This window comes from Homarus americanus, unplaced genomic scaffold, assembly GCF_018991925.1.
Source record: "Homarus americanus isolate GMGI-L3 unplaced genomic scaffold, GMGI_Hamer_2.0 scaffold55843, whole genome shotgun sequence".
Classification (NCBI taxonomy): domain Eukaryota; kingdom Metazoa; phylum Arthropoda; class Malacostraca; order Decapoda; family Nephropidae; genus Homarus; species Homarus americanus.
Window position 1 is genome coordinate 53,645 of NW_024733150.1, and position 16,356 is coordinate 70,000.

The following is a 16,356-nucleotide window of genomic DNA, read 5'->3' on the forward strand; positions in this document are numbered from 1 at the left end:
CCACTTCCCTAGCCACCACCCCACACACAACCTCATACCCACCAACCTCCCCCCCACCCCACAACCTCCTTACCCTGGCCTCCATACCCACAACCTCCTTACCCACAACCTCCCCTACCCACAGCCCCCCAACCCACAGCCTCCCTTACCTAGCCACCCCTACCCACAACCACCCCCCACCCTAGCCTCCCCCACCCACAGCCTCCCCCCACCCCCTAGCCCCCCCACCCACAACCACCCCACCCACAACCTCCCACCCACAACCTCCTTGCCCACAACCACCCCCCACCCACAACCTCCTTACCCTGGCCTCCCCCACCACAACCTCCCTTACCCCAGCCTCCCCTACCCACAAGCTTCCTCCCCCACCCCACAGCCTCCCCACCCAGCCTCCCCTACCCCTGCCCCCCCCACACAGCCTCCTTACCCCAGCCTCCCCTACCCACAACCACCCCCACCCACAACCTCCCCCACCCACAACCACCCCATCCACAACCTCCCCACCCACAACACTCCATCACCACAAAACTACACCACCACCACCACCACCACTTAAACTCTTAATGACCACTCAACCCTACCAGACACCACCAACCACAGCAGCTGGAATACAGACACAGGAATCAATATCAGCTTAACACATTACAGGGAAGGTTTACTTAGTGTTGAAGCTTTAAATAGATGGAAATAAAAGCTTAATAGGGCGTATTAGCGTAGATACATCAGGATCCACAACTGAAAAGACTGATTTATTGTGGTGAATATTTTTAATACATTTTTTTTAATATGTTAGTTTATCGATATAATAACTCGTACTTAGTAATTTAGCTTAATAAGGCTGGTTGAGAGAGAGAGAGAGAGAGAGAGAGAGAGAGAGAGAGAGAGAGAGAGAGAGAGAGTCATTCAGTAAAAACCACTCTTGTCTTTCCACAGTCGTACAATAAACGTTCATATTCACACACAATAAAACAGGTTAATGTTTTCATATATATTTTACCTGAACACTCGTAAGCCCTTTGGTCATTTGTGAGTGTATGGAATATTTTCAGGAACGAATACCACCACTTCAACCTTTGTAGTAAATTGTAAAACTAAAAAAATAATAATTATACTTCAACTTTTTATTAAATTGTAAAACTAAAAAAATAATAATTATACTTCAACTTTTTATTAAATTGTAAAACTAAAAAAAAATAATTATACTTCAACTTTTTATTGAATTGTAAAACTAAAAAAAATAATTATACTTCAAATTTTTATTAAATTGTAAAGTTAAAAAATAATTATGATATTCTAAAGTGTTTTGGGGAAGAGTAGAGATAATATATGAATAATTTACAAGTTAATAATTGAAGGTTTGTGTTAATACATAAATAATAATATGTATACTATATATGTATCAGAGAGTTGATACTATTGATAATGAGACGGGTGGTGTTATGTGATATCTGTCTATCTGTCTGTCTGTCTGTCTGTCTATCTATCTGTCTGTCTGTCTGTCTGTCTATCTGTCTGTCTGTCTGTCTGTCTGTGTCTGTATATTAGATCTTTTGAACGTAATAAATCCTTTGTTGTATATTAATTAAACTTATCAGCACTATTCAACAAAGGTTAATTTGTTAGATAATTAGTCCTTGACCTTGTTTGACCTTATGAGAGCTTGTAGGTCAGGTCAGGGCTTAAGGTAATTAGTTACGACGTGTTTTTATTAATGAGGGAGGACGTGGAGTGAGGGAGGAAGATGGGTGAGGGAGGGGGGTGGGTGACGGAGGGAGGTGGGTGACGGAGGGAGGTGGATGAGAGAGGAAGATGGATGGGACAGGAAGATGGATGAGGGAGGAAGGTGGGTGAGAAAGGTAGATGGATGGGGAGGAAGGTTGGTGAGAAAGGTAGATGGATGAGGGAGAGGTGGGTGAGAGGAAGATGGATGAGAGAGGAAGATGGGTGAAAGGTAGATGGATGAGGGAGGAAGGTGGGTGAGAGAGGAAGATGGATGAGAGAGGTAGTTGGATGAGGGAGGCAGATGGATGAGGAAGGTGGGTGAGAGAGGAAGATGGATGAGAGAGGTAGTTGGATGAGAGAGGTAGTTGGATGAGAGAGGTAGTTGGATGAGGGAGGCAGATGGATGAGGGAGGCAGGTGAGTGGGAAACCGTGGGAACCAACACCTGTACTCATCAAGGCCTCCACTATCAGGTAACCCTCCCACCCACACTCTCCTCCCACCCTCACTCCCTCACCAGCACCACCACCTCCCTCCTCACTCCCTCACCAGCACCACCACCTCCTTCCTCCTCCCTCACCAGCACCACCCACCTCCCTCCTCACTCCCTCACCAGCACCACCACCTCCCTCCTCACTCCCTCACCAGCACCACCACCTCCCTCCTCACTCCCTCACCAGCACCACCACCTCCCTCCTCACTCCCTCACCAGCACCACCACCTCCCTCCTCACTCCCTCACCAGCACCACCACCTCCTTCCTCACTCCCTCACCAGCACCACCACCTCCCTCCCACTCCCTCACCAGCACCACCACCTCCCTCCTCACTCCCTCACCAGCACCACCACCTCCCTCCTCACTCCCTCACCAGCACCACCACCTCCCTCCTCACTCCCTCACCAGCACCACCACCTCCCTCCTCACTCCCTCACCAGCACCACCACCTCCTTCCTCACTCCCTCACCAGCACCACCACCTCCCTCCTCACTCCCTCACCAGCACCACCACCTCCCTCATCTACGACATACCACCATACACATCTATACATAGAATAAAATACATTACATCACTAACTATTCAAAAAGGGAGACAGAGCATCAGCGTCAAATTACCGGCCGATCAGTTTGACGTCAGTAGTGGGGAAATTTCTTGAATCAATTATAGCAGATAGCATCCGATCGCATCTAGAGAAAAGCAAATTAATCTACGACTCTCAACATGGGTTTACAAAGGGAAAATCTTGTCCAACAAATCTGCTGAGGGTTTTTAGGAAAGTCTTCGAGGTAGTAGATAATGACGAAAATTACGATGTTATTTACTTAGACTTTAGCAAAGCATTTGACAGAGTACCGCATCAGAGGCTTCTGAGAAAAGTTAAGGCTCGTGGTATCGAGGGGAAAGTTTTAAATTGGGTAAAATCATGGCTCACCGATAGAACGCAGAGGGTCAGCGTAGATTGTGTTAAATCTGAGTGGGGCCGTGTAACCAGTGGGGTTCCCCAGGGGTCAGTACTAGGCCCACTCTTGTTCATAAACTTCATAAACGATCTAGATACTGGGATCACCAGTGACATAAGCAAGTTTGCGGATGACACTAAAATAGGGCGGCAAATTAATTCAGAGCAGGATGCAAATGCATTACAGGAGGATCTAAATAAACTGCAGGGGTGGTCTGAAAAATGACAAATGAAATTCAACACCAGCAAGTGCAGCGTACTTAATATTGGAAGAACAAATACTTGTAATGTATACAGCCTTAACAACATCAACCTAGAGAAGTCGACTTGTGAAAGAGACCTAGGGGTACTTGTAAGCCCGGACCTACGGCCTAGAAAACAGTGCGTTAATGTTCGAAATAAGGCAAACAGAGTATTGGGTTTTATATCTAGAAGTGTAAGTAACAAGAGTGCAGCGGTCTTATTGCAACTATATCTTGCGCTAGTCGGCCACACCTCGATTATGCGGTTCAGTTCTGGTGCCCCTATTATAAAATGGATATAAATTCACTAGAGTCGGTGCAGCGAAGAATGACAAAAATGATTCCGGGACTTAGAAACCTTCCATATCAGGATAGGCTAAAGAAACTTAACTTGCATTCCCTAGAAGGACGAAGAGTGCGGGGAGATATGATAGAAGTATTTAAGTGGGTGAAAGGAATCAATAAAGGGGATATACTGTAGATAAAGTTCTTATAATATCCGAGCAGGATAGGACTCGGAGCAACGGATTCAAGTTGGATAAGTTTAGGTTTTGGAGGGAGATAGGAAGGAACTGGTTCACAAAGAGGGTGGTGGACGAGTGGAACAAGCTTATCAATTTTGTAGTAAATGCTGGAACGCTGGAAAGTTTCAAAAGGAGGCTAGATAGATTCATGGATGATAGAGAGTGGTAGTAACTCTCGGCAGGAGCTGCCATGCACAGGCCAACCGGCCTATTGCAGACTCCTTATTTTCTTATGTCTTATGTTAACTAGTATCATACAACAATACACTGCTCTACAATACAAGCCTCATTTATACACTACCTCACTATGCGAACTTATACAATGGAGCATAATACATCAGCACATAATACAATTCTATACTGTATTACTGTGATAAAAAACGTCAATTACTGCAATAAAATAATACAGTACTACAGTGAAATGGAAGGTTAGAGAGGACGTTACAGTATAATACAAAAGTGTCCACAGCCCCGTCTATTACAGGTGAGTGTATTTTGGTCACAGGAGATAGTGTGTGTTTTATGTAACGTGGGAAATATCCAAGGTAGTAAAAGTACACATGGGGTGATATTGTTTACTCGTGTGTGTGTGTGTGTGTGTGTGTGTGTGTGTGTGTGTGTGTGTGTGTGTGTGTGTGTGTGTGTGTGTGTGTATGTGTGTGTGTGTGTGTGTGTGTGTGTGTGTGTGTGTGTGTGTGTGTGTCACTCTCTGTTTCTGGTTTTTGTCTTTATGTATTCAATCTCTCTCTCTCTCTCTCTCTCTCTCTCTCTCTCTCTCGCTCTCTCTCTCTCTCTATAGCCCCACACTGGGAGAGGTGCTAAGCTCTTGACAACAACCTCCAGCCAAGTAGATAACATACTGAAACACCTTCACCTGTCACCAAAGCCAACAACAACACCGAAAATAACTACTCACATTTTTCATTTGTGGAGACCTGACCTGACTGACCTAGCTAACTGACACATAGCCTAAGCTAACCCCTAACTTAACATGGCTAACCCTAACCCTATGCCAAACCAGACACATAATACCTCAGTAACTTATAATGTGTAAGGCTGACTGTAGATGGCACACACACACACACACACACACACACACACACACACACACACACACACACACACACACACACACACACACACCTAACATTCTTGACACCGCTCAGTATGGTAACAGCCTGAGGAGTTAAACGTGTGGAAGGAGCTGAACTTAAGGTCAAAGTTTATCACCATGAGGGGGTCATGATACACACCCCCCCCCCCCACCGTGGTAAGAAGTTACAACAACAACAACAACAAAAGGTCAAATTGATGGACTTTTCATAATGCCAAGTGTCTGAAAAATGCTAAAATATTGGTGTAATTAATGTATGTATGTGTGTGTGTGTGTGTGTGTGTGTGTGTGTGTGTGTGTGTTTATACGTATCAGAGGTTAGGGTCTCGGAAAGTATCGTTCAGAAAGTTTGGTTTTGATGACGTCACAGGTGGAGGCAACAGAGGGAGGGGGGGGTCGGGTTCTGGAGGGTATAAAAGACAATGTGGGCGACACTAACCTACCATTACTTGATCAACACTCACAAGATGAACACCAACGTCCTTCTCCTCCCTCTCCTCTCCTGTTGTCTCTTGGTAGCTGCTGGTGAGTACAAATAGAACACAATAAATAATCCATTTCAGTAGATTAATTACAAACATACAATACAGTAGATACAAAATAATACAGTTGTCCTCATGCAAAAAACAGCTTCTATAAATATAAAATTCATATTATTTCTTAAGCTCAACAACTACACCGACTTACAGCTTCACTAAGAGATAAACTGAACGCGGTGTTTTTAACTTGTCAAAAAATAACCCTTTGTAATAATGGTAAAAGAATTCGTATAATATAGCCTGAAGATTCGCTCCACGTGAAAATTAGGTAAGGTTAGCTTAGGTTAGTTTAGCTTAGGTTGGGTTAGGTTAGGTTAGGTTAGCTTAGGTTAGTTTAGCTTAGGTTGGGTTAGGTTAGGTTAGGTTAGGTTAGGTTAGGTTAGCTTAGGTTAGTTTAGCTTAGGTTGGGTTAGGTTAGGTTAGGTTAGGTTAGTTTAGCTTAGGTTAGGTTAGATTAGATTAAATTAACACGAGGGTGGTTAACAATCACATAAAATAAACTCAGGTAGGTAGGTAATGGGGAGCTATAATCAACAGGTAAGCCAAGAATTCTTCACCTGTTGTGTACTAATAATTAATAACCCACAGATGTTACCAAGATCCAGGTGGAGCGTAACGTCACCACTGAACTCAAGCTGAACAATGGCATAGCATGGGGGGAGTGGGGGACAGTTGAGCTCTGTCCCTCAGGTAGCTACGCCCACGCCTTCGAGGTTAAGGTGAGGTTGTGTATGTGTCTTGGAGGGTGAGGTGAGGTTGGGTATGTGTCTTGGAGGGTGAGGTGAGGTTGGGTATGTGTCTTGGAGGGTGAGGTGAGGTTGGGTATGTGTCTTGGAGGGTGAGGTGAGGTTGTGTATGTGTCTTGGAGGGTGAGGTGAGGTTGTGTATGTGTCTTGGAAGGTGGGAGGTTGGGTATGTGTCTTGGGGGTGGTGAGGTTGGATATGTGTCTTGGAAAGGTGGGGTTGGGTATGTGTCTTGGAGGGTGAGGTGAGGTTGTGTGTGTGTCCTGGAGGGGTGAGGTGAGGTTGTGTGTGTGTGTCCTGGGTGTGAGGTGGGGTTGGGTATGTGTCTTGGAGGTGGTGAGGTTGTGTGTGTGTCCTGGAGGGTGAGGTGAGGTTGTGTGTGTGTCCTGGAGGGTGAGGTGAGGTTGTGTATGTCTTGGAGGGGTGAGGTGAGGTTGGTATGTGTGTCTTGGAAGGTGGGGTTGGTGTGTGTCTTGGAGGGTGGTGAGGTTGTGTATGTGTCTTGGAGGTGAGGTGAGTTGTGTATGTCTTGGAGGGTGAGGTGGGGTTGTGTATGTGTCTTGGAGGGTGAGGTGAGTTGTGTATGTGTCTTTGAGGGTGAGGGTGAGTTGTGTATGTGTCTTGGAGAGGTGAGGTGAGGTTGTGTATGTGTCTTGGAGGGTGAGGTGAGGTTGTGTATGTGTCTTGGAGGGTGAGTGAGGTTGTGTATGTGTGAAGGGTGAGGTGAGGTTGGGTATGTGTCTTGGAGGGTGAGGTGAGGTGTTTGTCTTTGAGGTTAAGATTAATTCAAACTCAATCTGATTTGAAGGTTTAGTTAAGTGAGTTAATACCTGATGTCCTCGAAGGCGAAGTCAATTTCACTCTAGTCTTTGTAATCCACTGTAACAAACCTCATCTATATATTGCTGTACCCACTGTAACAAAACCACCATGGCATAGAATATAAGACCAAAATTGACATAACCTGAGTCACTTATGTTTTAACCTGGGTAACCAAGGCCTAACCTGAGTCACCAAGCCCTAACCTGAGTCACCAAACCCTAACCTGAGTCACCAAGCCCCAACCTGAGTCACCAAGCCCCAACCTGAGTCACCAAGCCCCAACCTGAGTCACTTATGTTTTAACCTGAGTAACCAAGGCCTAACCTGAGTAACAAGGGCCTAACCTGGTCACCAAGCCCCAGCAACCTGAGTCACCAGCACAACTGGAGTCACCAAACCCTAACCTGAGTCACCAAGCCCCAGCCTGGTCACCAGGCCACAACACCTGAGTCTGCAAGCCCCAACCTGGGTCACCAGAGCCCCTAACACCAGGTCACCAAGCCCCAACCTGAGTCGCAAGCCCCTGGCACCCTGGTCACAAGCCCCAACCTGGAGTCACCAAACCCTAACCTGGTGCACCAAAGCCCCAACCTGAGTCACCAAGCCTAACCTGAGTCACCAAGCCCTAACCCTATGGAGTCACCAAGCTGACCCTGGAGTCACCAAGCCCCAACCTGGAGTCACCCAAGCCTAAACACAGGTCACCAAGCCCCAACCTGAGTCACCAAGCCCCAACCTGAGTCACCAAACCCTAACCTGAGTCACCAAGCCCCAACCTGAGTCACCAAGCCCCAACCTGAGTCACCAAACCCTAACCTGAGTCACCAAGCCCCAACATTTCTCCCACAGTTCCAGTCACCTGGGGGTACTGACGAGACAGCCCTTAACGCTGTCAAACTCTACTGTGCTACCGAGACGGAACATGACGTTGATTACGTGACCTCAGTAGTGGGCATAGAAGGACATTGGCAAGGTGTGTGTGTGTGTGTGTGTGTGTGTGTGTGTGTGTGACAGGTAGAGATAGAGAGAATGGCCAGGTAAGTGATGATGATGATGATGATGATGATGATAATGAGAGAGAGAGAGCCAACAGCAGCAGTCAATATACACACCAGACAATCTTTCAGGAGAAAAAAAATGCGATTATCTTTTCATTAAACTTCCAAAACTTTCGATTTTCATCAAATTCTAAAAAAAAAAAAAAAAAAAAAAGTTCTAAGACATAACATCACATACTTTAAGTACCTAAACCAATAATAAAACTACTTAAACAATCACTAAAAACCTTAAGACATGATAAGTAAGACTAAATACTTCCACCTTCACTACTACTACTTCTTCTGCTACTCCTACAGGTATGCGTGTCTGCAGTGACGGTTTCCTGACGGGTATGAGGGCAGAGGTGTTGGAGCCACAAGGTTTACTGCATGACGACGTAGCGGTAGAAAACGTACAGGTGCAGTGTGATTATGACGACAATGAAATCCTAGAGGGCGTCGAAAACCTACCTATGGTGAGTGGAGGAGGAGGGGTGGGCAGGTGGTGGGAGTAGTGGGGAAGTGGGGAGGAGGGGTGTGTGGTGAGAGTAGGAGGGGCGTGGTGAGGGAGGTGGTGGGTGGTGAGAGTAGGGTGAGGGCGGTGGAGGAGGGGTGGGTGGTGGGAGAGGAGGGAAGTGGGTGAGGAGGGGGGGGTGGAGAGAGAGGAGGGAAGTGGTGGAGGGAGGGGGGGGGGGGTGGGTGGTGAGAGTAGTGAAGGAAGTGGTGAGGAGGGGGGGTGGCAGAGAGAGTAGGAGGGAAGTGGTAAGGAGGGGTGTGTGGGTGGTGGGTAGTGAGGGCAAGAGGAGGGGGTAAGGGTGAGAGAGTAGTGAGGGAAGTGTGGTGAGGGAGGGGTGGGTGGGGAGAGGGAGGGAAGGGTGAGGAGGGGGGGCAGAGAGAGGGAGGGAAGTGGTAAAGGAGGGGGGTGGGTGGGAAGAGGAGAGGGGAGGGGTGGGGAGGGGGTAAGGGGAGAGGTGGGAGGGAAGTGGTGAGGAGGGGGTGGGGTGGTGGGAGAGTAGTGGGGAAGTGGTGGGAGAAGGGGTGGGTGGTGGGAGTAGGGGAGGGGAAGGGGTGAGGGAGGGGTGGTAAGTGGTGAGAGTAGTGAGGGGCGGTGAGGAGGGGGTGGTAAGTGGTGAGAGTAGTGAGGGAAGTGGGGTGAGGAGGGGGTAAGTGGGGAGTAGTGAGGGAAGCAGGAGGAGGGGGGTGGGTGGTGAGAGTAGGGAGGGGGGGTGGTGAGGGAGGGGGGTAAGTGGTGGAGTAGTGAGGGAAGGGTAAGGAGGGGGGTAAGTGGTGGGGGTGGAGGGAAGTGGTGAGGGAGGGGGTGGTGGTGAGAGTAGTGAGGGAAGTGGTGGGAGGAGGGGGTAAGTGGGGAGTAGTGAGGGGAAGTGGTGAGGAGGGGGTATGGTGAGAGAAAGGAGGGAAGTGGTAAGGAGGGGGTAAGTGGTGGGAGTAGTGAGGGGAGTGGTGAGGAGGGGGTAAGTGGTGAGAGTAGTGAGGAGGGGGTAAGTGGTGAGAGTAGTGAGGGAAGTGGTAAGGAGGGGGCAAGTGGTGAGAGTAGTGAGGGAAGTGGTAAGGAGGCAGGTAAAGGTAAAAAAAAGTGGATTAAGGTGTAATTAGTAACAGGTGCGACATTAGTTCTTCAGATAGAGTAGTGGACCCTTAAGTGGTAAAGACCAGCCCCCTTAAGTGGTACTGGAGAAGTGGATAAGTAGAGGGTCCTCATAAGTGCTTCGGTGTGGTGGTAAAGTAGACCACTTACGTTGCAATGGAGAGAAAACTTTATGTTGCAAGGAATACAATAGCTTTATGTTGCAAGAAAAAAAATCATGTTGCAGGAGTTGTAGAGTTGCCAATATCACAAGAGACTGTGGACCTCTCTGTGTTGCAACAGGTAAATGAATTCCTTGTGTTGCAGAAAGTAATGGATCTCTGTAAAGTTAGGTTAGGTTAGCTTAGATTAGGTTAATTTATAGTACTAAATGACCCAGGTTACATTATTATTATTATTATTATTATTATTATTAGTAGTAGTAGTAGTAGTAGTACAAATTGTCATTATATTTTCACACACTCTGTTTTCTACCAGTTCACCCCGGGGATATACAGCGAGTGGGGTTACTGTGATGCAGGCTCAGCCATCTGTGGTCTCCAGGTGAGTTACAATTATATTTCTCAGTAAAGTCTATTTGTCCAGCCACAACTTGTAAATACTAAAATATAAAGCCGATTGGTTTTAACTAACATGTGTACCGGGCCAGTAGGTAGGTCACGGGGATAATCTGGTTGACCTTATTGTTAAAAGGTCAGAGGTCAGGATTCAGTAGGGGTGTGTCAATGGAAAGTGGATGGTGTTGACTGTGGATATATTTGATGACACACACACACACACACACACACACACACACACACACACACACACACACACACACACACACCCTAAGCCATAGTAAACAAGGCGACACAATTAATAGAAAAGGATTACACAAACACGGTACCCAGAGCAGTGGTGATCTGGTTCAACATACTGTGTGTGTGTGTGTGTGTGTGTGTGTGTGTGTGTGTGTGTGTGTGTGTGTGTGTGTGTGTGTGTGTGTGTGTGTGTGTCGCTGGATATTAAACTTTTGCGTGGTTGTGGTGCTCAATGTTGTGATGTTGTGTGGTTGTGACGCTGGATGTTATAGTGTTACGGTTGTTATTACATGGTTGTGACGCTGGATTTATCGTGTGTTACAGGTGCGTTACGAGGCAGTGTCAATTGGTGATGACTCCGCTACAACAGATCTGATCATGTTCTGTTGTGAGGAGTAACTGATTACCTCCTTCTCCTCCTTCTTCCTCTTCCTCCTACATCATCTGTCTCTTCCTACCTCTTTTCCTCCATCCTTCACTCCCCTCCTGTCTCCTCTTTCTCCTCCTCCTGGACAAGACTACAAAATATCTCGGCTCTCCCCTGACTGCAAAGCCTACAAAATGCTGCTGCCACTACAGTAAGATGGAAGAACCTCCAAGGACCACGAAATAGTTCTACAAAAGTTGCTCCCTACATACCACCACTGACTACTAGATCTTGTTCATTGTTCAATTTTGGTTCAGGGTAAACTTTTAAAAGCGATTCAATATATATTTCTCTCTCTCTCTCTCTCTCTCTCTCTCTCTCTCTCTCTCTCTCTCTCTCTTGCTGTGTGGTCCAGAAATTCGCCCTTTTTTGCATCTTTCTGAACACCTGCAGTAGTACTTTTAATTAACCCAGGTGTAATACTATAACATATCTTTGGAAAAAAAACAAAATATGGAAAGTTTCATCTAATAATGAAACTGATTTTGAGGTCTGTGTTTAAATACCTGAATTATGATACAAGGACTAATTAAGGTGACTTATAAGAATCACCAGGTATATCATCAAAGGTGTGCATCAATTATATAACATCATTTCGTATATATTATAAGACACACTGGATTATGTCACTTTCTACACCCAAATATGACAACTTGAATAGAGACGTCAAGATGAAAACATTACCCAACGTTACTATTTTATCACTTCTCCTTAACCAATAGAAATCGAGGGATATCCCCCAATAGGAAACACGATAAAATAAATTCAAAACACTCATTTCACTCCCTAAATTCAACTGTGAGGGAGAGGGAGAGGGAGAGGGTGAGGGAGAGGGAGAGGGTGAGGGAGAGGGAGAGGGTAAGGGTAACGGAGAGGGTGAGGGAGAGGAAGAGGGAGAGGGTGAGGGAGAGAGAGAGGGAGAGAGGGAGACATGAGGTTGACTCTGTACCTCTAGTTCCTTTGAGTTGCTATCAGACCGTAGTACAATTAAAGGCAAACTGAGATGGTTTAAAAAAATTCTAATCTGGGAACATTTACTGTATGTTTAGTTAAATTTATCTTCCCTTAAACTCTATATTTTTTTAATCTCTATTCACATATATACGTACATACATACATACATACATACATACATACAGTACATACATGATTACATACATACATACATATATACATACAATCATGGACATAAACATACATACACACATACAATCATGGACATAAACATACATACATACAATCATAGACATAAACACACATACACACATACAATCATAAACATACACACATACATACACACAGATACATAACTCAGTATACCCAAATCACAAATGTTATCTCTGAATGATTTTGGTATTATGACACAAGGTAAAAAAAAAACGTATCTCGTTGTTAAGACTATAAGATCCTCTGGTGTTGACATATGTTGTAAGTCACCGGTATGAAAAAAAGAGTTAAATCATCAAAATATAAAATAATAATAATAATAATAATAATAATAATAATAATAATAATAATAATAATAATAATTTGCCTTTTATTTTCCCTGGGTTATTGGACAGACAGACAGACAGACAGACAGACAGACAGACACAGACAAACAGACACACACACTGTCTCTTGATTCTCCTACAGTGAGAAAGCGAGATAACAGATAATGAAGAGATGGTTAGTAGGTTAGACTTGGCATAATGGAGAGAGAGAGAGAGAGAGAGAGAGAGAGAGAGAGATGGAGAGACAGAGAGAGAGATAATATAATAGAGAAAATGAAAGAAAGATAAGAGAAAAAAAACTAGTGAGAACCAGAGAAAGAATGAGAGATGAGATAAAATAAGAGAAAAGAAACGAGAGAGAGAGAGATAAATACAGATAAATACAAATAAAGAGAGAAAAAGAGAGAAGATAAAGAGACAGAGATGTGAGCTAGTAAAAGTGAGAGATAGGTAAGACACACGTTAACGAGAGATAATGTGGGTATAGGAGGAGAATGTGATAAAGATGGGGAATAAGGGAGAATGAGAAAAGATGGAATGTCATAGTAAAATAAAGAAAGATAGACTATGAGAAGAAGGAAAGGTATAGAAAAATGATGATAATTTTAAGAGATGGTGGATTGGTGGATTTACACACACACACACACACTCAAAATACTTTCTCACTCAATCAGACATATTTTATATCTCGCTCGTTCACTCATCGATTACACTACTCTCTCTCTCTCTCTCTCTCTCTCTCTCTCTCTCTCTCTCTCTCTCTCTCTATCTCTCTTTCTCTCTCTCTCCTTACCCAAACAAGAGTTATTAGTTGTTCTTCACATACTCCTGAGCTAAACTGAGACGACCCTTTAAACTGGAGGAATTCCCTTTGATATAGAATTAACTACTAATGTCTCTCAATGACATTTTTTTTGGTGTTTATGGAGGCCTGTGAGAGGGAAAGTGAGAGTGAGTGAGAGGGAGTGAGAGGGAGAGGTTGGACTTGATTGATTGTGCAGTCATTCAATATTGGAAACAGGGAGAGAGGAGGATGGAGAGAGAGCTATAAAGATGGAGTGATGGAAGGAGAAGGAGGAGGAGATAAAGTATTGAGAGGTGAGGGAGAGAAGAAAGGGAGAGAAGGGGATCAAGAGGAGAGAGAGAGAGAGAGAGAGAGAGAGAGAGAGAGAGAGAGAGAGAGAGAGAGAGAGAGAGAGAGAGAGAGAGAGAGAGAGAGAGAGAGAGAGAGAGAGAGAGAGAGAGAGAGAGTTCATCCCAATGCTTATACAACTAGATATGAATTATATAAATCAGTATGTAGTAAAAGCCAGGTATAAACATATGTGTCCTGGGGGTCTGGTGTGCAGGTCGGGGCAACAGGTGTGTGAATACCCAGGTTCAAGGGCCACCACAGGGTTACCTTATCTTACCTGTGGGAATTGTGTGTGTGTGCTGACGATGATGTAAATAATAATGGTAATACCACAAACAGTATTTACATTTCTACTACTACTACTACTACTACTACTACTACTACTGCAACTAACTACTACAACAACTTCTGCAACAACAACAGCTACTACTACTACTACTACTACTAATAATAATAATAATAATAATAACAATATGTATAATCAGTATGTAATGACCATAAAACACATAAATGAATAGTGTCATAGAAAACCTAACCTAACCTAACCTGACTTTACCTAACCTTACTTAATTTAACCTAACCTAATCTAACCTAACCTAACCTGACTTTACCTAACCTGACTTAATCTAACCTAACCTAATATAACCTAACCTAACCTGACTTTACCTAACCTGACTTAATCTAACCTAACCTAACCTAACCGACTTTACCTAACCTTACTTAATCCAATTTTGGTATAATTTGCCTAAGTTATTATAGTAAACGACGACTTAAATGACGAAGAGAAAATCATATACCAATTAATTTTCATTAAGTTGTAACAATAACAATTTTGTTTTTATCACAATTCGGGGGAAAAACAACAGTTGTTTTTGTATAGCTTAATCGGGGATAATCCCTATTTAGCGAGACAAATGTAATGTATGTATGTATGTATGCATGTATGTATGTATGTATGTATGGCGACCTGTAATGGTCAGCATATTCGCCTCGCAAGTGAGCGGACCCGAATTCGATCCCCAGGCAGGGTGAAACTATGGGCAAGTTTACCATTTGCCTCTGTCTACCCAGCAGTAATTGGGAACCTGGATGTTAATCGATTTGCGGATCATATTTTGGGGTAATGGTTAGCCAGTACCATGAGTTGTCTGACTATTCGAGGGGCTTCCAGAATGTATGTATGTATGTATGTATGTATCTAGTTATTTCTATCTCAAGACAAAACAAATGCTTTAAGGTGTGACTGAGAGGGAGAGGCGACGGGTGTGCAGTGGAGGCAGAAAGATGGATCACTCTGGTTGTTTTGTCTTGAAAACTTTACGCCGTTGAAGGAGGAGGAGGAAGAGCAGGAGGAGGAGGTGAAGGAGAAGGGAGGAAAGGGGAGGAAGAGGAGGTAAAAGGAAGAGGAGGAGGAGGAGGAAGAGCAGGAGGAGGAGGTGAAGGAGAAGGGGAGGAAAGGGAGGAAGAGGAGGTAAAGGAAGAGGAGGAGGAGGAGGAAGAGCAGGAGGAGGAGGTGAAGGAGAAGGGAGGAAAAGGGGAGGAAGAGGAGGTAAAGGAAGAGGAGGAGGAGGAGGAAGAGCGAGGAGGAGGTGAAGGAGAAGAGGAGGAAAGGGGAGGAAGAGGGAGGTAAAGGAAGAGGAGGAGGAGGAAGAGCAGGAGGAGGAGGTGAAGAGAAGGAGGAAAGGGGAGGAAGAGGAGGTAAAGGAAGAGGAGAGGAGGAGGAGGAAGAGCAGGAGGAGGTGAAGGAGAAGGGGAGGAAAGGGGAGGAAGAGGAGGTAAAGGAAGAGGAGGAGGAGGAAGAGCAGGAGGAGGAGGTGAAGGAGAGGGGAGGAAAGGGGAGGAAGAGGAGGTAAAAGGAAGAGGAGGAGGAGGAAGACAGGAGGAGGAGGAAAGGAGGAGGAGGTGAAGGAGAAGGGAGGAAAGGGGAGGAAGAGGAGGTAAAGGAAGAGGAGGAGGAGGAAGAGCAGGAGGAGGAGGAAGAGCAGGAGGAGGGGGAAGGAGAAGGGGAGGAAAGGGGAGGAAGAGGAGGTAAAGGAAGAGGAGGAGGAGGAAGAGCAGGAGGAGGAGGAGGAGAAGGGAGGAAAGGGAGGAAGAGGAGGTAAAGGAAGAGGAGGAGGAGGGAGCAGGAGGAGGAGGTGAAGGAGAAGGGGAGGAAAGGAGGAAGGGAGGTAAAGGAAGAGGAGGAGGAGGAAGAGCAGGAGGAGGAGGTGAAGGAGAAGGGGAGGAAAGGGGAGGAAGAGGAGGTAAAGAAAGAGGTGGAGGAGGAAGAGGAGCTAAAGGAGGAATGGGTGAAAGAAGAGAAGGAGGAAGAGGTGAAGGAAGAGGAGGAGGAGGAGGAGGAGAGGAGGAGGAGGAAGAGCAGGAGGAGGAAGAGCCTAAGTTATACATATCGTGTTTGTCATACGAGAATGTCAGTTTGTTTATTTATATCCTGAGTCACGAGTCTCTCTCTATCACTGGTGGTTGGTCTGGCAGTTGTGATTGTTGATGTTAAGATTAATGGTAACGATTGATATTCCTGTTATTTTTCTTTTTCTTTCTTCTTTCTTTCTTTCTTTCTTTCTTCTTTCTTTTCTTTCTTTCTTTCTTTTTTCTTTCTATCTCTTTTGTTTCTGTCCCTTTATGCATGTTTGTCTGTCCGTCTGTCTGTATCTGTCTTTTCTGCTCTGCTCTGCTCTTGCTCTGCTCTTCTGTTG

General features: G+C 45.2%; 1 protein-coding gene across 1 annotated transcript in view; it reads left to right on the forward strand.

Moving 5' to 3' along the window:
• Positions 1-5,502: 5,502 nt before the first annotated feature.
• LOC121869396 overlaps positions 5,503-16,356 on the forward strand; it is a 19,051-nt gene continuing 8,197 nt past the window's right edge. The window contains exons 1-6 of the mRNA XM_042370747.1: positions 5,503-5,582; positions 6,185-6,315; positions 8,012-8,135; positions 8,518-8,675; positions 10,283-10,348; positions 10,930-10,993. Of these exons, the coding sequence (XP_042226681.1) occupies positions 5,525-5,582; positions 6,185-6,315; positions 8,012-8,135; positions 8,518-8,675; positions 10,283-10,348; positions 10,930-10,993 (601 nt within the window). The 5' untranslated portion in view covers positions 5,503-5,524. The remainder of the gene's footprint in view (positions 5,583-6,184; positions 6,316-8,011; positions 8,136-8,517; positions 8,676-10,282; positions 10,349-10,929; positions 10,994-16,356) is intronic.